Source organism: Piliocolobus tephrosceles, chromosome 13 (assembly GCF_002776525.5).
Source record: "Piliocolobus tephrosceles isolate RC106 chromosome 13, ASM277652v3, whole genome shotgun sequence".
Lineage (NCBI taxonomy): Eukaryota > Metazoa > Chordata > Mammalia > Primates > Cercopithecidae > Piliocolobus > Piliocolobus tephrosceles.
The window spans coordinates 75936183-75958843 of record NC_045446.1 but is presented as its reverse complement, the minus strand read 5'-3'; the positions used below and the strand labels follow the sequence as shown (position 1 = coordinate 75958843).

The 22661-nt window shown below is 40.7% G+C and overlaps 1 protein-coding gene across 9 annotated transcripts in view; it reads left to right on the top strand.

The window, feature by feature from the left end:
- SYTL2 (synaptotagmin like 2) overlaps nt 1-22661 on the top strand; it is a 120240-nt gene that overhangs the window by 58786 nt on the left and 38793 nt on the right. For 6 of the 9 annotated variants that reach the window (XR_003306677.1, XM_023209261.2, XM_023209265.2 and 3 more), the window contains exons 3-7: nt 7743-7894; nt 10383-10518; nt 18487-18568; nt 19512-19626; nt 21393-22196. Coding sequence is in view for 8 of the 9 variants with exons in the window: in XM_023209261.2 (XP_023065029.2) it covers nt 7743-7894; nt 10383-10518; nt 18487-18568; nt 19512-19626; nt 21393-22196 (1289 nt within the window). In the remaining variant the exon portion in view is untranslated. The remainder of the gene's footprint in view (nt 1-7742; nt 7895-10382; nt 10519-18486; nt 18569-19511; nt 19627-21392; nt 22197-22661) is intronic. The other 3 variants (XM_023209262.2, XM_023209260.2, XM_023209256.2) reach the window with 1 other exon arrangement.

Below are 22661 nucleotides of genomic sequence, written 5' to 3'. Positions count from 1 at the left end.
GCTGGGACTGCACCGACTCCCTCTTTCCACCTCAGGGTGTGGGCCCGTGCATTTTGGAGAGGTGCGAGTACCTTTGATTCCTTCTGCTCAGGAGGTGTTATTTATGGTCTGCAATTCTCCCCCTCTAGATAGTCAGCTTACAAGGAGAAAGCCTCCTTTCATTCCCTCCCTCCCTTCTATCTTTTCCTGGCACCTGGGATTCCAAACTGCTGAGTCTTGCCTGTAGTTCTGATTCTGTATGAATAGAGTGAAGGTGTTTCTTGGGCACTTGCATTGGTTGATGAAAATATCCTAAAAAAATGCAAAGTTCTGCCTGAAACTGGGCCTTGTAAGGGGTGTGAGTGTGTACCTTCTGGCATCAGCCAATCTACAACTTCAGCGAAAATGGTGTGAGTCCCTTCCTAGTATTGGTGTTGCAGACACTCCTTCTGTCTGTTGTTTCTGAAGGTGCCCCAGCAGCTGCCATTGGTGCTGCCTTTGTGTTTTGCTTTTGTGTATAAATGACAGGAAGAAGGCTTGGATTGGTGAAAATCCTGGTGTGAGTCAAACCCTACCTACCATCACTTTCCCAATAGACTTTCTAGTTAGGCACCAGGCACTCATGTAGGCTTGGCCATGGGCAGTTTCAGGACCCTGGAGCTGGGGAGCAGTGACAGTGCACAGATAGATGGCAGACCTATGGCTTGTTGACCTTGAAAAAGACCCAACTCATAGCCTGACCATCTCTTTGCTTTAGGCCTGAAGGGACGTGTGGGGATGATTTGGAGGTTATTCTGCTCCTGGGATGGTGGACCAGAACTGGATCGCTGAAAATGTTACTCTGCGGGCTTTTGTTTGTCAGTGCCTTTTCCATTCCATTGCTGTTTGTCTTTGCCTCTTCCACCAGAGTTATAGCCTAATAACTCTGAAAGTTTTTTTTTTTTTTGTTGTTGTTGTTCCATATCAGTCATTTTACTGAAAAAGAAGATAAAGCCCAGAAAGGGTAAATGACTTGCCCAGGGCCACACAGCAAGTCAGTGCCAAAGCTGTGATGAGAAAAGCTGTTGGACCAGTGCTTTTCCCTCTGCTTTATTCTGCTCATCATTGTTATTCTTTCAGAAAGGAACAGCAAGGGTTTGATCATGACACAAATAACTCTGCTGCATGAAACTGGAGATGAAACTGACATGCGTTTGCATCTCATTCCTACCACTAATGAACTGTGTTTCACTGGGCAAGTTATTTAACCCCTCTGAGCCTCAACTCAGAGTGGGCATGATCATAATACTACATTTAAATTCGAAAGATTAAAGTCAGGATTAAGTAAAATAATTTTTAGGAAGTGAGAGATAGGGAGAGATTTGGTAAAAGATACAAAATTACAGTGACCTGATCACTATGTGTTATATATATCAAAACATCACTGTTTCCTCATGAATATATACAATTATTATTTGTCAATTAAATTAAAAATAATTTTTAATCTTCCTGGCACATAATATGTGATAGTTCATTTTAATTCCTTTATTCACACCACTCTACCTATACCTCCAGACAGGGACAGGAGATTCTAGTTAGTAGACTGATTCCTTAGAAGGAAATTACTCCTAAAACTCTTAATCATTTAATGTAGTAGAACTTAATTGAGCACCTGTTAAGTACAAGGAACTGCTCTGGACAATGATATGAAGAGAATTCTAGGGTGATTGAAAACATGGCCCCAGCTCTCAAGGAATTTACTATCTAATGACCTTTATCCATTGAATGGATTATCAGTTGCAAATTTAAAATCTCAATTTTGTTTCCCTAACATGACTTTACAATGCCCCAGTCCTCCTAGGTGTTATTCAGCTTAGAAACACATTATATAATTACATCAGCCCAATCAAAACATCATTAGAAAGGCCAATTTATTACTAAAATTCAGAATTTTCTTTTAAATACTAATGTTTTATAGACTTTGGAGTATAACTCTCCTGTGGCCACGAGGACATCACTAATGGATACACCACTGTTGCCCACAAGATCAGATATCACTTTAGAATCTTTTTTAGTATGGCTCTAGATGAGATCTGGCATTCAAATGGAAATATTGCCATTCCTAATATATCCAGTGCTTTGACTTGTTCACAACTAAGCTCATTCAAGATACTTTGGAGATGATTTAGTTTATATGTTACTTCCTATCTCTTTTTATTTATTTTTTATTTTTTTTAAAAAGGATTTTCTCTGCATCACCCAGGCTGGAGTACAGGGAGGCAATCATAGCTCACTGCAGCCTTGAACTCCTGGGCTCAAATGATCCTCCTTTCTCCCAAGTAGCTAAAACCACATGTGTGTACTACCACATCCAGCTAATTAAAGAAAAGGTTTTGTTACCTCCCATCTTGATTTCATGGATAGGAAAAATGAGTGTTGCACAGAGACATATCCAGTTCCTAAATCACTTGGTCTGTTCATGGCAGAACATGGACTTGTACCCAAGGAAATAGTCACTGGGGTATCTCTGGGGTACAGCTGAGACGATAACGGTTCCAGATCACTGTTGCTACCACACCGTCTTTTATGCTGCTCCACTACCTGTAGCCACAAGTACTGGACCCAGTTATTACCATGTATCGCTACACAGCCTGCTTCCCTAGCTCCGACGTGGAGACATTTCACAGACCAGCAGTGAAGGAGACATTAGGGTGGATTCTTTCTCTCTCTTCCACCCCTGTCCTGTGTTTTCTCTCTTGCTGCCCTGCCCCACCTTTAAGGAAACATAATCATACATACACATATGTAATTTTAGTCTTTTATGGTTTGAAAATCACATACTCAAAAGGTGGCATTTCCTGTGCTTTGCATCACACTGCCAGCAGGAAATTGCTGCTCATGTCTGTCTGTACACCACCACCAGCACTGCATCCCCCACCCCCACATACACACAACCACATCTACGGCGATGGATGTTTTTGCAGTAGATACGATCTCAACCGCCACCACATCTTATGATTTTCAGCTGCCTCCTTAGACTTAGTTGTTTTTTTCTCTCTCTCTTTTTTTAATGAAGGCAGTTGTCATTGAAGAACTAATTTCCAGGACCTCTCATGGTGTTTTTCTGTCAAAGCAAAGGGGAAAGGAACCAATATTTGTCAGGGACTGTACATGGATCTTCACATAGATTTTCCTGTTTCATCTTCAAAACAGTATAGCTGAATCCACTTAACAGATGAGGAGATAGGGTTGAAGAGGGTAAGTGCCCTGCAGGATTGAAGCCTTGCTGATCCAACGTCAAAGCCTGTGCACTTTCCTTACACTGTGCTGCCTCTCAGCAGACTGTGGAGACCTATGATATGTCATGTAAAAGATGTGTATTTCTTGTTTTCCACTGTAAGGAAGTTTTGCAGTTTGTTTTCCACATGTTGGTTTTCAGATTCTTCATCAAAGATTGAGTTCCTTGGGAGAAAGTGAAGTGTGACAGCCATCTTAGAAACCGAAATCGTACCAGGACTGGGTAGTAGAAAGTGTGTTGGCTGGCAGTCAGGCTGGCTTCTGCTGCCAGCTCTGTGTGACCTTGGGCAAGCCTCTTAACTTCTCTGGGCCGCTATCATTTTATCTAGAAAGTGAGGCCCTTTTTAACTATCTAAGAATATACTGGGCAAGATGAAAAAAGAAAGGCTGGAGAATGGACCAGTCAACCTATCTGGCCAGCAGCTGTCCACAGTTGACTAGATACCATCAACCAGGTCCTGCAGATGATATTCAAGCTTTGCCTAGTTCTGTTGAGTAGCTGGAAGCTGAGGTGTACATAAGTGAGCACAAGGAGTAAAGGGGTAGGCTGAGGGCAAAGGTGTTGAATCCAGCCCAGAGGGCATTTCTGCTCTTCTGCCTTTCCTTTGTAAGTGCTCACACTCTTGGCATGAAAAGGAGCTGACATTGGCAGTTAGGGCTGTAGATAGAATTTTTAATGTCCAATTCCAAGCAGATGACTGGTATGGGAATTAATGAGTCAGTGAACAAATAAACATACAGGGCTTAGATATGGCTTTTAGCATACAGAAGAGGTAAAATAGCCATCTTTTGCAATGGGTGAAATTCTTTGAACAACATGGTGAAATTGTAAGGATGAAATGATAAGAGGCATGTTAAGTGTCAGACGTGTGGTTCAGCACAAAGCAGATACTGTGTGCTAGCTGAAGGAATGGGAGAATGAATGAGAGAATGACCAGGACATCCTGCCTGGGAGGCCAGCAGGCCAGTGTACTTTCTGGATTGAGTGCTCTTCTTCAGCCCTCACTTCTGCCCACCTGCCCACCGGTGTTTACTGAGCATCTTCTCTCTGCTTAACTCTCTGCTAAACATAACGTGTGTGTGTGGAGAGGATGGTAAAGGATGAATGTCAGTCCCAAGAAACTTACCCCTTCCTCTCTTCATCTAGATGGTACAATAATTAGAGAATCAAATGCTCATTTGATTGTTGTAATTAGAGTTCAGAAAAAATGAGAGATGAACATGGGCTGGAAAACGAGAAATATTTTTTTTTTTCTTTTGAGACGGAGTCTCGCTCTGTCTCCCAGGCTGGAGTGCAGTGGTGCGATCTCAGCTCACTGCAAGCTCTGCCTCCCGGGTTCACGCCATTCTCCTGCCTCAGCCTCCCGAGTAGCTGGGACTACAGGCGCCCACCACTGCACCTGGCTAATTTTTTGAAGTTTTTCGTTGAGATGGGGTTTCACCATTAACCAGGATGGTCTCGATCTCCTGACCTTGTGATCCGCCTGCCTCGGCCTCCCAAAGTGCTGGGATTACAGGTGTGAGCCACCGTGCCCGGCCAAAAACAAGAAGATTTTAACAGCAGCACTAGATAGTGGGATTTTAAAAATGATCTACATCTTTACAAAACTTAAACTTTGATGTTATACGTATGGATTTCTCTACGAAATATTACTAGTGACTAAGATAGAAAGAGAAGTTGATTATTAAACCTAGTAGTGACAGTCATGTTAGGAAATATGTAAGTGGCACTTAACTACATTTGAAAGAGTTTCCTATTCTTTTGCCACTTTAAAACAAGTGAGCCAGAAGCCCTTTCCTTACTATAATGACTACCAGCCTTTGTAGGGGCCATGTGTTTCAGGGAGTTGACACACAACCTGTGCTCATTGTGCATTGATCATGGGTTTATAGACAGTCATTTAGGCAGGAACAGATCAAGAGTTGCACAAGAATCCCCACAAAGTACATTTTAGTTGAAAAACAAAAATAAACAATCTTATGAAAAGAAATTGGGTGTTGTTCTGCTATAAGGGTTTGTGGCCTCCTTCAACAAGAGTGCTGACCGACACCACATTTCATGATGTTTTTTCCTGTTCTGATGAGAGATGAGCATGTTCTGCTGCATCAGGAGGAGACACCATCGTTGTGACAGGATCTAAGGTTCACTTAATCTCAGCGGTGACAGGATCTTCTTGATCTCTTGCCTGACTCAGACAGGATGGCTGCTGAGCATTTATTTATTCTTTGATTTATTCACTCAACAGATAGTTATTGGGTATCAGCTCCGTTCCAGGCTCTGTGCTAGGTGCTGGCATTACAAAGGTGATTAAGACATAGTCCTCACCTTCAAGGAATTTGCAAAGTCCACAGATTAGTGAGTACAACAGATGTGCAAACAGATCATTGGAATGTGATATAGTAAGGGCTGAAGTGGAGGTGCTGTGGCAGCATGGAAAAGGAGAAACTGTAATAACTGTGCCCTCCTGTGTTAGGGAAGGCTTCCCAGTGAGGCAGTGTTTGAGCTGAATCTGAAGGATGAGGAGCAACGGGCTGGACAGAGAAGTGAGGGAAAGACATCCCATGAAACTTCACATTAATTGGCCTTGTACCAAGATCTAGGCAGTACTAAGTACTTTCAGTTAAACATCTCAATCATCAGAAGTCCTGGAGGGTAGGTCTTATTTTCCCTGATCCTTAAAAACAAGGAGACTGAAGCTTAGAGGAGTTCGGTAAACTGCCCAAGATCCCATCTAGAAAGGGTCGGAACTGAGATTTGGATGTAATTTGGGGAGCCTTGAAAACCCAGAGTCTTTCTGCCACAACTTCCTGCCTCTGTCATCTACAGAGGTCACAGAAGAGCATTGGAGAATAGTAAGAAGCCGAGCATGCTGGCAAGTGGGGTATGGGCATGAGTGCTGGAAAAATGAATCTGAAAAGGTAACCTGAAGCCTTTTTAGGTGGTCAGGAGCCTCATCTGATACTCCTCCACTCTTCAAGAACTGAATAAATACACCCTATTTTCCAAGACACTAAGCAAAGATGTATTGAATACAGACCCTGCCCCCAGGAACTCACTGACCGGGGAGAAGTAGAAGAACTTCTCCATTCTGGAACTGAACTCAAACTTGGTCCTTTTGGGAGGAGAAAGCAAAGGTTCACCAACAGTCCAGCAGTTGTTTGCTCTGCTGAAAACCTTAGGCAGTGTCAAACCATTAGGAACATTTAATAAAAACCATGATCTCATTGCTGACTGAGAACTATGAAGTGATGACGCTCTCCCTCTCATGGTTTGTAGATGGGCTGTCATGACAAGGAGAGGAAGTTCCTGTAAGAGTTTACTCTGGGTGGAAGGACATTCTCCAGGCACGCTTGGGAGAGAGGAGACATTCTTGCTAGACCTGGGATAACTGCTCCCCCTCTTTTTCCCACTCCTAGGTGTGCCTGTGTGCAGCCCTTACATGCAGCGCTGCTACCACCTTGGCCCATTCACATTCTCTGCCTGAAACACTTTGATTTGCTAATTGAGGAAGAGTGCATATTAGTTTGAATGACTATCTTAAAACTCTCTTGGATTTATGTAGCACATTATCTTCCAAGAGTATGGTGTTCCCTTACAGCTTTTATTCTACTTCATTCTAAGTACATCTCTATAAACAAGAGAGATTTTGTGATGTTTTTATTTTATTGAGATGGATAGAGAGGTGGAGAGGTTAAGACCTGTCAATTAGAACAAAGTTTTTAGGGAAGTTTTAGGAGGGCAGACTATCTTGTTTGTTCTTTAGGTTTTAGTTTTTCAGTAAGCATGAATAATTGTGAAACTCTTAAATGCAGTATCTGCACAAATGGAACTTGCCTGTACACACTCCTCCTCAATTTTTGGTCTTCCCTGATTCCAGCAGCTTTTTTAAGGTTCCTTCCCCTAACAATAAGCATAAGAGGTACCACCCCTCCTCCACAGGCTTCCAGGAAAGTCTCTGATAAACTCATATCATGCAAAATGGAAAGGACTGATGAGCTAATGACTACCCCATCCAGTGTTTATGAGGTGACAGGGAGGTGCAGAGAGCTATTGCATGAATTCACTTAGTTAAACCTCATAGAAACCCCAATTTTAAAGTCCAAAGGTTACTATTATTAATGCTTTTTTATGGATAAGGAAACCAAGGCTTAGGGAAGCCTAACGTATTATCCCTCCCTGGGGTATTTGCATTTGAACAGCAGACACTGAAGAATGCAGGCAGAAAGTGAATCTGCTCTTGAGAAATTTCAGGCATCATATGGGAGTCATGGATTAAACCTTTATTTGAAAAAATGTTGGCCTTGTGTTTTCTGGCTTTTCAAAGGCGAACATACCTGCATTAGTCATCTGGGAAGTTTTTGGGATCATCTGAAATATTAAAGCTTCATTTTAGCTGTATGTTTACACATGTATTTATGCAGTGTCACAATGAGCTCATTTATTTACTGTGGGTTCTCAGCAAACTAAAGCTCTTTTCCTTTTGTAGACATTTGCCTGAAAAAATTAAGGATGACCAGCAGCTGAAGAATATGAGTGGCCAATGGTTTTATGAAGCCAAGGCAAAAAGGCACAGAGACAAAATCCATGGTGCAGATATCATCAGAGCATCTATGAGAAAGAAGAGGCCCCAGGTAGCAGGTAAGTTGACTTGGCTAGTGCATTTACAACCAGCGTTCGTTTGGGAAGAAAGAGCTGGGAGAAGGGAATGGTGTCAGAAATCTGCTGATGGAAATCATTTGGATGAACGCTTTTCGTAATACGTGGCCCTCCACTTTAAAATTCCCTTGCCTTGGATTTGGATGGATGAGGGCAGAGCTAACTGACTCAGTGTGGTGTAGAGGAACATAGGAAGCCCTTTAGGTGCCCTGTTGAATTACAGTAGCATAGATAACTGGGGCATGTAAGGGATCTACCACCTCTTCTTTGGCTTTTAACTCTGAAGATTCAGAATCTTCCGAGTAAAGTGAAGGGCTTAGACAAAAAGATATCAGCCTCTCTGTTCAGTGATCTTAACATATGGTAGTACTTTCTTAATTAACCAAGTATATTATTTAAGAGACTGTAAAGGCATTTTTTTTAAATGGAAAAACCTTCTTATTTATATGATTAAACAAAAATAAATTAAGCTGCATAGAAATAATTTTAAAGTCGAGAGAAACATCAACTTTGTTTTGAGGCTGTAGTAGCTGACGCAGCATCTCCTTGCTACCTACTTCAGCCTTCTCTGTGGACCACAGTGATACATTCAAAAGCCTGTTAGCTCATACAGGAGTTTTAAAACACTTTTCCATTGGTTCTTCACCTGCTCATTGCCTGCCATGCCTGTGGCCTGCAATAGTAACATTTAAAAGTGAAAGTCAAAAGAGGGGGAAATAAAAATGCCAACCAACCAAAAACCCACTTTAGCCTAAAGGTTTGGGGGGAAATCTTTACTTCTCCACCCATCAACTGAATTGATGGGATTTATACTATCATGGCAATGCCCATTTAAAAGTGGCAAAGGCAGCCAGCATCCCATCCCAGATGGGCTTGTAGCATGGTTTCTGTGGCCAGGGGGGTTACTATGATAGTGCATATTCCTTATGTCATGGCACTATTTTTATGTCTTTTTTTTTTTTTTAATAGAGTCTTACTATTTTGGCCAGGCTGGTCTCCAACTACTGGCCTCAAGCAGTCTTCCTGCCTGACCCTCCCAAAGTGCTGCGATTAAAGACATAAGCCACCATGCCTGGCGAAGGCAATATTTTGAGGGCTTGTTTTAAATTCTGTTGAGTTCATTAAATACTTACTGGTTGCCTTCTCTCTAACTCTGGCTTAGTCCATGTAAAGCCTTGTCAAAGTCTACCTTATACTCAATAAGGAAAATAGCTATCACCTTTTGAGCATCTAATATACAATAGGCATTTAATCTCTATTATTTCTGATTGTTGCAGTAATCCTGTAAGGTAGGCATTATTTCCCCCATTCTATACATGGGACATATGAAGCTCAGAGAAGTTAAGTAACTTGCCTGAGATCACATAATTGGCAAATGGCAGAGCCAGGATTTCAAAGTATTTCTGAATTAGTGCCATACTCCTTGCAGATAAGGACTGACTGCTTAGTATGTACAGTGCATTGTTTGCAGCCCTCTTGCTTTTCAAAATCATCCAGACCTTCAGAAATCTTGAGGGGTACTGGTTAGTACCAGGGGACCCCATTTTGCAGAGGAAGAAACTAGACTTACGTGTAATAGGACCTGTGGGGGGATACTGTCCTGGAATGTGGGTATTTAGAAATTGGAAGCTCCAGCACTGCTTCACCCTTATTATTGATGAAAGTATATTGGGCACTTACTGGCTCTGTGACCTTAGGCAAGTTTCTTGAAATTTTTGATTCTCAATTTTCAAATCTGTATACTTGGAAAATAGCTTTCACCTCATAGAATAATGCATGCAAAGAACTCAGCACAGTGCTTGGTAGTTATCATTCAGTTGATGCTAATTATCAGAGATGTTCAGGTAAAGAGTGCTGGATGTTCAGAGGCAAAAGAGGTTATTTTCTGAAGCGGGAGCACAGAATTTTTATGGGGGCTCTGACATCTGAGCTGGGATTGAAGAGTATGTAATTTTGGATTTGTAGAGACTGTGGGGAGGAGGAGAAGGCAGTGGAGGAAGACATTCCTAGACCATAATCATTTGTTCCCCCTTGTATCTTAGAGCACATACAGGATATTTGAACACATTGTAGCTATTCAGTAAATGCTTGATAATGATGGTGCTTCTATCCCACTGAGGACTTCCTGCCCTGAGCATCCCCTGGCCATGCACATTTAGACCTGACCCCAACTCAGTTCAGATTAACCTAGAGGCAGTCAGAATTTTGCTTTAATGGTCTCTGGAGTTAATCCCACATTTAAAGGTATGCTCATTCTCTCAGGAGACTCTGCTTGGGGAAATTGAATGTGGGAATTTATTGACTTCTCTCTTAGATGTAATTCTGATCAACTGCTTAGATCCAGTGATTGCCTTGGCACTGGGAAGGCCTGAGGTTCAGGTTCAAACCTTCACTGATAAGAGGTGATAAGAGAGTTGTAGGTCCTGGAGGTGAGAGATAACCTTCCTGTCTTTATTGTTTCCTGTTTCAGCTGAGCAGAGTAAAGACAGAGCAAATGGGACAAAGGAAAGCTGGGTGAATAATGTCAACAAAGATGCTTTACTTCCTCCAGAGCTGGCTGGCGTTGTAGAAGAGCCAGAAGAAGATGCAGCACCAGCAAGCCCGAGGTAAGGCAAAGCTTCTGGGGAGAGCTGCTGCATGTGGCTTTCATGGCCTGGGGTGTCACATGGGCAGAATGGCAGTCTATGAGTACAAATGCCAGATTGGGGTTATAGGCAAGGGGGAGGGGCAGTGTATAAGAGAATTCTGGGCCCCAATGCAGACAAAGCCCAAGTAATACTCTTTCTCAGCTTCCAGAATTTCTAACAAATCTACATCTTAAATAAAATAAAAATGTTAAGTGGTGATTTCTTGCAGCACCAGCAAGAGCTGTTTTTATTTCTCCCATGAATTTCTACTTAGAGTAGAATGAAGAGGTACTTCAAAATGACTTTGGGGAATAAGTCATTTCAGGGAAAAGATAAATTATGATCAGATTGTAACAGCCTAGTGCAATGGAAGAAACTCAAGCACAAGAACTAGACAGATGTGAATTCAATTCCTGAATCTGCCATTTATTAGCCATTTGACTATGGGCAAGACATTTAAGCTTTCTGAGTCTATACTGTTAACTATGGCTAGGAACAATAATGTATACCTGAAAAGCTATGGTAAGAATTAATGATAAGGTATGTAGAATACCTGCCATGATAGATACTCAGTAAATGCCTCTTAAGGATATAGACTATCTTCAATATTATAGTCTTGGGGTTTTTTGGTATTTTTCCTGCATGTTGTTATCTGACCAATCAAAATATACATTTGTACATCCTTGCTGAGATGCAGCCAATTGTGGGATTACTTTGCTATAAACCTTTTGAGCCATAATGATTTGTTTTTAGATATTTAAGGATATTCTCATTGGTGTCTGTTCCTTGAGGGCATAGTTGTTACCCTTTAGTGAGAGGGGCAGTTGCCTTTTATCTGTAGCTCCTTAATTAAGTTAGTTCAATTTGGAATCTCTAACTGGGATGAAGTTGATGAATTTACTGGTGGGATGTCACTGAATCAGGGTCCAAGGCTGAAACACCTGAGAATGGAGATATTTCTAGCATAGTTTATAGGTGTCAGGGAGGGTATATGATATAAGTACCAATAGGAATTTTAAAGTCAAATATTAGTAAAGATATGTCACGTGGATATTGGAATACTGACTCTATGGGTACTCTAAGGTTACCCTTTATTTATCTGTTTCCCATTTGGAAAGGGGATCATTTTGTTTCCCGTGAATGGCAGGCTGCACTGTTTCCTCTCTGGAACTATTTGTAATTTTCTTTTGTATCTGTACATCTTGGCTGGGGATAAAACACCTTAATAGTAGTCACTAATTGATAATGTGACCTTGCAGTAGTACTGACTTAACTCCTTGGACTTTTATTTCTTCAGCTTTAAAATGGGAATAATAATATTGATAGTTTGCTAGAAGAATTACTGAGAATTTAATTAGCTAGTGAATATAGAATTCCCTGTGCAGGCCATTAGCATGTAATAAGTGCTCAAGAAATGGAAGCATGAGCTCTTGCCTACATACAAGATATTTCAGGAAGCCCAGGAAAGAGTGCGAAGGACACACTATTCTGTTCCCCTGGGTGACTCCCTACTTGCCACCTGCCTATAGTCTCTCTAATGGAATGAAGGCCTTCCTTCATAAAGAAATATGAGACCTAAAATATTACCATGTTAAAGAAACCCAAAGAGAGAGAACATAGTTATTTATATTTACCACCAAGGAGCTGAGAGATGCTCTTAAGAGTTGGCTTTGATGAGGACTGGGGAGCACTAGAACACTGACCGACTGAGTGAGGAGGGAGCAGGTGCCACAGAAGGGGAAAGGAGATGATTTGGGAGCATCAGAGACAAATAGCTCATTGCCCCATTTTATCTGGGTCAGACTTTCCATCCTTCTAGGAACTTATTCTATCTTAATGGGCCTGAGGGACAGAGGTGCCATTGCCCTCATAGCCTAACTTTTTCTTCATGAACCATAGGGCTGGTGGGTATTCTTCCACTCTTCCTCAACTTGAGGCTAGTAACATAGCATTCAAGATTAGCATCTCCATTATTTTCTGCATTCCTGTGTGACTTCAGGCAAGTCTTTCAGGTCTCATCTGTAAATCAGAACAGAATTGCCTCACCAGGATATAGTGAGATTGAATGAAACAGGGCATGGGAATCACTCAGCATTTCTCAGGAAGAAAGAAAATTGGCCATTTTCCCGTGGCATGAAAATTGTTATTATTACATGGATGAAGTATGGTTGAGAAGGCAAGAATAAAGATGTTAGACATATTCAGGATGCTTTGCTCATTAAAGGCCAATCCTGTAACACATGCTATGGGTGGTAATTATCCAGAAAGTTAGAATGAGCTATTTTTTACTTCCTTCTTTCAATATTAGAAACTACTACCTTACTCAGTATCAAGTTCCTGCAATGTTTCTTACCTATACTTTAACCTTTGTGAACTGGGTGTGTTAAGTGTATTTTGGGGCCTGTACTTTTAGACTAAGTGAACTTTAATAGAATGACTCAGTACCTGTCAATATTTTCTTAGCCAGGAGTCAGAAGTTGGGGAGTGTAAGGTAATAGGCTGGTTATTGTAGTTTCTGGAGTTTTGCTAATATGCTCTGTTGCAACATCTTTCTTTCTGTTGTGGGCACAATTCTGTGGGGTCACAGAATTTTACTTCACACATGAAGAAGTAAAACACTGTGGATACCCAGTGTGTAGTCAAGCATTGGCGGCTGCCTGCATTCTTTCTGAACTCACCTTTGTTTGCACCTGGAGCACAAGGAAGCAGAGAGGTTTATGAGCAGAGGAGAAGAAAATAAGGCTTGTTCTGGAGTAGCAAAAGGAAAACGCTGAATGCTCACATTTCTAGTTCTGGTTACAGACTTTTCAGGTGGGCATTGTTGGTTGGACCAGCACTTCATAAACCCTTTGTAGTAAAGGACTAGTTTTGTTTCATTTTAAAGTTTTTATTTCTAATAATCACAGATTGATATCTTTTGTAAAATATAATGAGAATGAATACTAGAAAAATGAAATACAGAAAACAACAGTGGCATGCAAAGATAAGCCCATTGATCATGTTTGCTATAAATAGCTCTTCAGCATATAGCCTCCATTTCTGTACTTATCTCATTATGAACCAGTGACAAACAGTTCATGGATGGGCACTGGTCCATGAACCATATGCTGATAGCACATTGTGCGCCCCCAACAACAGAAAATAACTGTTGAATATGTACACAGTAATCCACAGGACATGGCTGAGCCTAGGTGGGGAGTACAGAATGAAGACTCATCCCATGAAGGTCAGAACCCTGTCCATAAATGAGATGTAATGTTTCCTGACTATCAAAGTAGGCCTGTTCTGGTTTTACTAAGAAGCTCTCACTTCAGAAGTGTCCCCATGAGCCCTGGAGATTATAGAAAAATAGAGGAGAATTTGAGGGCCGTCTCAGATTTGCATAGCTGTGACAGAAGAGCATTCAAGATGGAGAACTAGACAGCAGGAGGTAGCCTATAAACCTCTGTGTGGCCACACCTCCTCCTTGGCTTGTAAGGGCGCTTGGCTGCTGCACAGGTTTGTAATGTCTAGTAATCAAACATCTCTAGAGAATGTCTCCCAAATGAGTTCAGGGAGAACAAGATAAACCCTTCACTGTGGTATTTCAGTCCATGGCATTGACAGGCTTTCTTCTGGGCACTTACCTGTAAAATGGCAAGAAAATGATAAATTTCCTTGCAAGCAAAACTATGCATTTCCACCTAACTTTGTTTTTGGTAGAATTAAAACACTATTTGGTAAGTCTTTGTGCTTCATTGCCTGTGCCTTAGGCTTCATTGCCTGTGCTTCTGACACCAGTCTCCTTCTTACCCTCTGTTGAAAAGAACCAATCAATTACAGGCACATCTTTAGCTCTTAGTTTTCCAGCACAATGCTCTTTTTCCTGAAAGTCTTTAGTAGATATTAATTTCCCTCTCCCAGAAGGATTAGCTATTGCATTTACCCCTAGTATTAAGATGAGTGTAAGGTACCTAGCTTGCTCCCAAAGGCAGGGTAGAGATGAGTCAATCTGAGATAATGCATCTGATACTTTTTCCTGGGATTGACAGCAAATCTAGTAATGTGAAGATTTCATTTCTTGGAGGCCTGGCCTACAAAGTCATTTATATTGAGCTCTTAAAATAATTCTTCTTAATCCTATAAGATCTCAGATTTACTCATATCATTTACTCATATCTCAGATTTACTCATGAAGTAAGAATAGTTTCACAGTGACGTAAAAATGCCTCATGCTTTTATATCTGTGTTCGATAACTCTGTAGCCTGAACTGTGGGAACACTGGAGAACTGTGTATACTCACAAATAATATTTTACTTAAAGAAATACTGACTTGAAGGGCTTCACATAAGATATTTTCTAATTTGCTTCCCTCACTCCATCCCTGAGCCGTCTCTTCATTTGTTTGCTCATTTGTTCATGCTTCATTAAGTGCCAACACATCCAGCACAGTTCTGGGTGCTGGGGATGAGACACAGCTTGAGCCCTCAAGGAACTCACAGTACAAAGAGAGAGATTAAAACAACAAAAAAACAAGTCAACAACACTTGGAGAATTTGTTTCTGGTTCTGTAAACAACATTTAAACCAAAAAAGAAAACCTCAGAAAAAGGCATATCTGCTATTATTTTTAACTGTTTTAGAGAGAATGACTGGCTGCACGTGCATAGAAGCACTTTGTGGCTGGATATAGCAGGCAGCTGCCTGTGTGGTATAATTTTAAGACAGCTGTAAAACTTCTTCCCCCAGTGGCCCTTCCACAGTACCTGATGTTATTTATTCTTTTTAGTTAAGATTTCAAAGACTTGTATTAGAATGAAGATGCTTTTAGGAGGGGCACCCTTAACAAAGTAAACTAATTCTGTCTTAGTGCTGCTTCTAATGTTGCAGGTCCTTTTTTGAAGAGTGCCTGAGGGAAGAAAGTTACAGAACACAGGGTGTGGAATTTGGCTTGCTTCATAGTTTAAAAATCTTATCATGTGGAATGTATTGAGTATCTTTTATATTCAGGACACAGTCTACTACCCTCTGAGAGGAATTCTAAGAAACAGAAGACACAGTATCTGGCTCTATTCTGTATTCTCTTAGGAAAAATAATGCACCTATTTATGAAAATATGACCAAATGATAGCAAATAGTGCCAGGAAGAAAGGAAATTCCTAATTCAAAGTGCCAATAAAATGTGCTGCAATAACTGAGGCAAGAGAGACATATACTCCTAGCCTGGTTGATACAAGAGGTAAGATTTGGACTGCACATGAAGAGGATAGGGACAATTTGGGTAGACAAAGAAAGCAAAAAGAAAACACTTACAAGGAGGGACTGGGGAACAGGTTAAGTGGAAATAGCAAAGTCAGGTGAGTTTCTCAGGCAGTAAGTAGATTGACCATTTTGTTTGGCATGAAGGGTCAATAGAAAGGAAGAATAGGAAAGTGTATTGGGGCAGATGGTGGATGGTCTCCAGTACCTTGCTGAGGAGTTCAGACTTCATTCCACAGGTCTTGAGGATCCTGCAAAGGTAAGGAACAGAAGAAAGACACCATTAAAGTTGCATTTTGGACCATCCCAGCATAGTGGTAGAATGTAGAATGGTTTAGGAGAGTGGAACTTGGGAGTCAGGAAGCCAGATGTCAGGCCAATAGGCTTGACACAAATAAAGGAGGTGTCAGTAGAGGTAGAAAAGAAGAGACAGATGTGGGAGTCCCCAGGAGGGAAGAATCACCCAGACTTGCCTCCAGTCCTGTTGCCACAAACCACTGCTTTAATGCAAGAAACCAGAGGCAGTATAGCCTAACCATTACCATGATTGTCTTTGGAGTCAGACACACCTGAGTTCAAATCCCCAGCTCTCTTTTCCCAATTTTGTGACATCAAGCAGGTTACTTAACCTCTGTGAACCTTAGTTTTTTCATAAGTGAGATGGAGAGAATGATAGATAAAATGATAGATAACTCATAGAGATGATGCAAAGATCAATTGAGAATAAGATGATTGCGGTACTAATTGCCCAATAAAAGACAGACAAGCAAAATATTATAGTATCCCTTGAGAGAAACAAAGCTACTAGGAAGTAGCTGCATTTTCAGACAAAATTTGAGGCAATAAGACTCTTGTTTGAACTTTTTCCTGTTAAGCAGACTGTAAACTTTAACTGAGTGTCTCACCCTCATCCCAATTTGTCCCTATCCCAACCACAAGGTAACCCAATATATCCTGTGTGTTTCTAGTATTTTAGTGTCTGACTATGTGTTCTGACTGTTTTGTTTCTTCCTCTCTTTTTCTTTCTGAATAGCACAAACAGGCATTTTGTTTAATACCTAAATAATCTGCCTCACTGTAGTTTGGCAAATATTGTGGATTAAAAAAAAAAAAAAAGCCAGCCTCCTGCCTACTATCTGTGGCTACTTCTCCTGGCACTGGCTCAATTGGCCTTCATTTATTTAGCCATTCACCAGTTATGTACCAGGCACTGTGCAAGGCACTGCAGGGGATAGAAAGATGTTTGAGATACTCTTGAGGGATCTCCCACTTTACTACGCGAGGTAAGATATGTATACACGGAAGAGGTTACATAGTAAACATGAAATACATAGCTAGATACAGCTCAGTAAGGGAGAGACCTCATCTCTAGGAGGTAGGGACTGATATGCAATATGGGCTGTTGAGGCTGGTGGCCTGGAGGCACAGGAACTGGAATTCCAGGGAGCAGAGGGAGAAGGATATAGACATTTTGCTTATCCTTTGGGCTTGGTGAGTGGGAAGGGGAATGGAGTAAGATGGTGGGAAAAAATGGGTGTGCCATAGAGACCCCCAACCATCAGCACTTGACTCAGGTCTTCTGATTATGTGACTGCTTTATTTACTAAGGAAGATTATGCAGAACACTCTGAGAAACTGAGCATAGCATCGGCGATAGGGATGTTGTTCCTCATATCATCCACTGGCTTCTAAAAATGACACTCAATAGAAATTGCTTTCTGGTTCTGAGCTATTGGTTGTTTTTATTGCATAGAGACTGAATTATATCAGTGACTAGGTTTCTTTTTTCACTTCTGTTGCTAGATAGCTTGATTCAAGTTTGTGCACACCTATTACAGGAATGGAGGACTCCTGTAATGTGTCTATTAGCCTTAATTCTGGCTCCATTATACATTCCTATTCTGTTCCCTCCCCTTTCCCTCCCATCCTCTGTTTCCCCCTTTCTTGCCTCTATGTAATCAGGTTGTATTTTATATCCTTCTGCTCATCTGCTATAATGCCTTTCTGGAACAATGAGGAGAGTAATGAAAGGAAGAATGACTTCCTCAAGAGCTCAGCCTTTCCTTGGGAGTAATTGTGTAAAAATAGCAATTGAAGTACAGAGATAAAGAAAAGAAATGAGGCTGCAGGAACATCTAGCCCATGGTTTTAGTGACAATAATCTTGGTTGAGGTTCTGTGGCCTTGGGGGCAAATTGCTCCTCTCCTCTCCAGGACTTTGGTTCCTTGCTTCGTGGGGAAAAGCAGGAATCTTCCCCCAGCCTCCACAAACTAAGGTATTTTCCCAGCTCCTGACTCTGTGATGCCACTGAGAGAACTGGTGGTGTAACAGGACACGAAGGCTTCAGCCAATAGCGACTTCACCTCCTGTGCCTGAGGCAAGGCCACTGGAGCAGGAAGTCTGAGCAGGTTGTTCCTCTCCACAGCCAGGGCCTCCATGACCATCTTTGGCTCTTTTCACTCAATAGCCAAGGGCGTGGTGGTTCTGGAGGGAGCCTGCCCACCTCACTTGTGTCCACTCACTCTTGCCTTACCCTCACTCTGGCGCTGTCCTGTCCCTGGGATAGGGAATCATTCTCTAGAGAATCCTTCTTATTCCTCCGTACCAGCTTCTTCTCCTAGCCTGCTGATAGCTTTCCTCTTCAGAGGCGTAATTTATGATTCCTCAAAAGGTGAGGTTTTATTCTCTGAATTATTGTTTCTTTTGCAGTTCCAGTGTGGTAAATCCAGCTTCCACTGTGATTGATATGTCCCAGGAAAATACAAAGAAACCAAATGTGTCTCCAGAGAAGGTAGATTGAGCCCAGATTTTGAAAATCTCTATTTGTTAGGAATGCCATTTTTCCTCATTGTGTCAAAGCACCACAAAGAGAATTTTGTAGAACAGTTTTTTGGTACCAAACACAGGTAATTTTTACTATTCAGTTTAAGAAGTCACTCTCACGGTGGAAAAAGTGGATTGGTCACTGCATTGCTGAAGACCCAGATTTCTTGCCCTAGAGGGTAAAAAGTCTAAAGCTATTTGGTGCTGCTGCTGATTTTTAGCATTTGGAATAAGGCTTGTTAATTCCATGTCAGTCCTTATTCCTATATTCCTACGCATAGCTTCCTAAATCCCTGTTAGAGATCTGCTTCTGGGAGAGAATTGCTAATTTATAAAACTGTAGACAGTAAACATTGTTATTGAGTCCTATATTAATTTTTAAAACCTCTATTGATACCATTTTTATCATTAGAATTGACAATAATAATAATGACTGTGAAGCACTTCAAGATACCTAAAATGTCTTCAAAATCTTTAGGAAAGGTCAATTACAGTTACAGTTGTATTTTGTACAGCTGTGATCTAGCAGACTGAGAGTCTGGCATGGTAGAAGCAGCACTGGTGGGACTCTGACCTGATTACAGACCCAAGTTTCCTTTGACCTTGATCTGGTCTTTGCTATATCCAGGGCCAAGTTTTTTCACCTGTAAAATGTGGGCTTTTGATTTAAGTGCCTGATTCTGAGCTAACTTTGTAGGACTCTGGGTTTGCATATATTTTATATAATTTTTATATGGCATATGTGGTAATTCTGTGCTAAGCAGATTAATCAGGACAACTGTTTTTCAAACATGCCAAATAATGGAGTTTATGGGATAAAACTATCAAAATTGAAGATAATAGGCATTTGCCAACACTGAGTTGCTGTCATGACATTTAAAATAAGTTTAATAAACAATATTTGTCCCCAGCAGAGGAAGAATCCATTTAATAGCTCCAAGTTGCCAGAAAGTCACTCGTCACAACAAACTAAAAATGAACAGTCAAAAAATGGAAGAACTGGTTTATTTCAGACTTCAAAAGGGGGTAAGTATTATTTTTATGAACTTGATATTTTTATCTTGTTATCTGTGGACAAAGGGAAATTCTCAGAGTTCTTTTCACTCAAATAACTTCCAAGAGAAAGTGAAAAGTCCTGATGGTTTTCTTATTTTACTATGCTTGTTGGTTTCCTTCCTGAGGGAGAGGAAGCAGAAATTTTAGAAACTGATAGCTCACACATTCCAGTCTCAGAGCTGCGACTTGTTATGTGACCTCCATCGTGTCTTGGATTCCCTCATCAGTAAATTGGGAGATTTTTTTGACCCAAGACATTCAGTCTTCCACTTAACAGTATTTTTTGGACGCCTACTGTGTGCCCACAAAGTTCTGTTTAAAAGGGCTTGCCTCGAGAAGAAAAATCCTGTTGACAATGTTATGATCCTCTAATCTGTAATTCTCAGCCCAGCAGCCCACCAGCATTTGATCATGTTTGTGGCTTCATTGATGTAAGTCAGCCTGCTATGGAATATTATCATTTTTACATACCATTAAAAGGAAATGCTAAACATTTCAAATCTCCTCAAAAGCAACTTGAAGAAGATTCCACAAGCATTAAAGAGTGGTTAGGGGTAGAAAATTAATGAACAGTAGAGTTGGGGTTTTCAACTAGCATGTTTGAATATTAATATACTTTCCATTGGGCATGTTTTGTATTACATAAAATATTTTGTAGAAAAAAAATCACTGGAACATATTAGATGTTTGTTTTTAACTTTTTTTTTTTTTTTTTTTTTTGGCAATGGAGTCCCACTCTGTTGCCCAGGCTGGAGTGCAGTGGTGCAATCTCCGCTCACTGCAACCTCTGCCTCCCGGGTTCAAGGGCTTCTTGTGCCTCAGCCTCCTGAGTAGCTGGGACTACAGGCTTGCACTATCATGCCTGCCTAATTTTTGTATTTTTAGTAGAGATGAGGTTTTACCCTTTTGGCCAGGCTGGTCTCAAACTCCTGGACTCAAGTGATCCACCCATCTTGGCTTCCCAATGTGCTGGGATTACAGGTGTGAACCACTGCGCTTGGCCTGTTTTTAACTTTTTGACAAAAATAAATTTTGTTTTAGGTAATGGGGTTTTATTTTTATTTTAATTGAATTTCCTTTTCTGATTTCTGCAGGTGAATTTAAGTGACTTCTATGTTTTTCTTTAAGCCTCTTTTGAGAAATTTTCTTTTCATTCCTAAAAATACTTTCTGTATTGGGTATAAAATATCACAAACCGTAAAAAGCACAGTAATCTTAAATGTACAGGGCAATGAAGTTTATACATGATTTTTCAAATAGATGTTATTTTTTAGAGCAGTTTTAGGTTCACAATATTGAGCAAAAGATACAGACATTTTCCATGTACACCCTCTCCCTACACAGGCATAACCTCCTTCATTATCAACATTCCCCATGAGAATGGTGCATTTGTTACAACTGATGAACCACACTGAGACATCACTGTCACCCAAAGTACATCGTTTACGTCAGCATTCACTCTTAGCGTTGTACATTCTGTGGGTTTTGACAAATGTGTAATAGTGTGTGGCCACCATTGTAGTATCATAGAGTAGTTTCAGTGCCTTAAAAGTCCTCTGTGCTCCAATACATGAATTTTTAAAGGCTTTTCACATTAGGCCTGTACTTATGCTACCTACTTTACTGTCTTTAATATTTTAATAGTTTTACTAAGTGTAGGTTAAGTTTATGACAGGTATTTTAAATTATGTATTACTCTCCATATGATATATCACTTACTGTGTTTTAATTTTCAGATGAATTGTCAGAGTCAAAAGAAAAGTCAACTATCACAGATACTTCAATCCAAAAGTTAGAGAAATCAAAGCAGACTGTGCCAGGCCTTTCAAATGGGTCCCAAATCAAAGCTCCAATCCCCAAAGCCAGGAAGATGATCTACAAATCAACTGATTTAAACAAAGATGATAACCAGTCTTTTCCTAGACAAAGGACAGACTCCCTGAAAGCGAGAGGGGCTCCGAGAGGGATCCTCAAGCGCAACTCCAGTTCCAGTAGCACAGACTCAGAAACCCTTCGTTATAATCACAACTTTGAACCCAAAAGCAAAATTGTGTCACCTGGCCTAACCATCCATGAGAGAATTTCTGAGAAGGAGCATTCTTTAGAAGACAGCACTTCCCCAAACTCCCTGGAGCCATTAAAGCATGTGAGATTCTCTGCAGTGAAGGATGAGCTTCCACAGAGTCCTGGGCTAATCCGTGGCCGGGAAGTAGGAGAATTTAGTGTTTTAGAATCTGACAGGTTGAAAAATGGAACAGAAGATGCAGGGGACACAGAAGAGTTTCAGAGTGACCCTAAGCCTTCTCAATACGGAAGGTCTTTGCTTTTTCATCAATCAGCCTCAAGCCCAAATGTATCAAAAAGTGAAACACATCAGCTAGTGACTTCTGGTTCTTTTCCAATTAATGGGCTCCATTCTCATTCAGAAGTTTTAGCTGCAAGACCACAGTCCATGGAGAATTCACCAACCATCAATGAACACAAAGATAAATCATCAGAATTAACAAGACTTGAATCTGTATTACCCAGAAGCCCTGCTGGTAAGAGAGTTGTCACTACTAGATTATAAAAACTCAGTGGGCTTGGAATGCCCAGGCCAGCTAGTCCTATAGAAGCCCAATTTAACCTTCTAGGCATTCCATCTACAGTTTAGACAGATGCCACTGGAAATGTTTATACCTCTTGTTTATTTCTCAATCACCAATAACTAAAAGTAACCAGGATAGCACAGTTTCTGGCCCATTATGCTTTACCCTAATATATATATAACCATATCAATTATTTAAACAAACGACAATGTTTTTAGTTAAATCAAGGTGGAATAGAGCAAGAAAGAATTATTTTCATTAGCTAATACCTTGGTACAGGGTAAATATATTATTACTCACCTAATGCAAATTTATTAATTACGATATTAGCAAACTTGGGTTTCTTTTGTAATCTCAAGAGAACCTTCACTTTCTTAGTGTCAAAGGGTGGGAAACTAGACTTTGAGGCCTTACTAT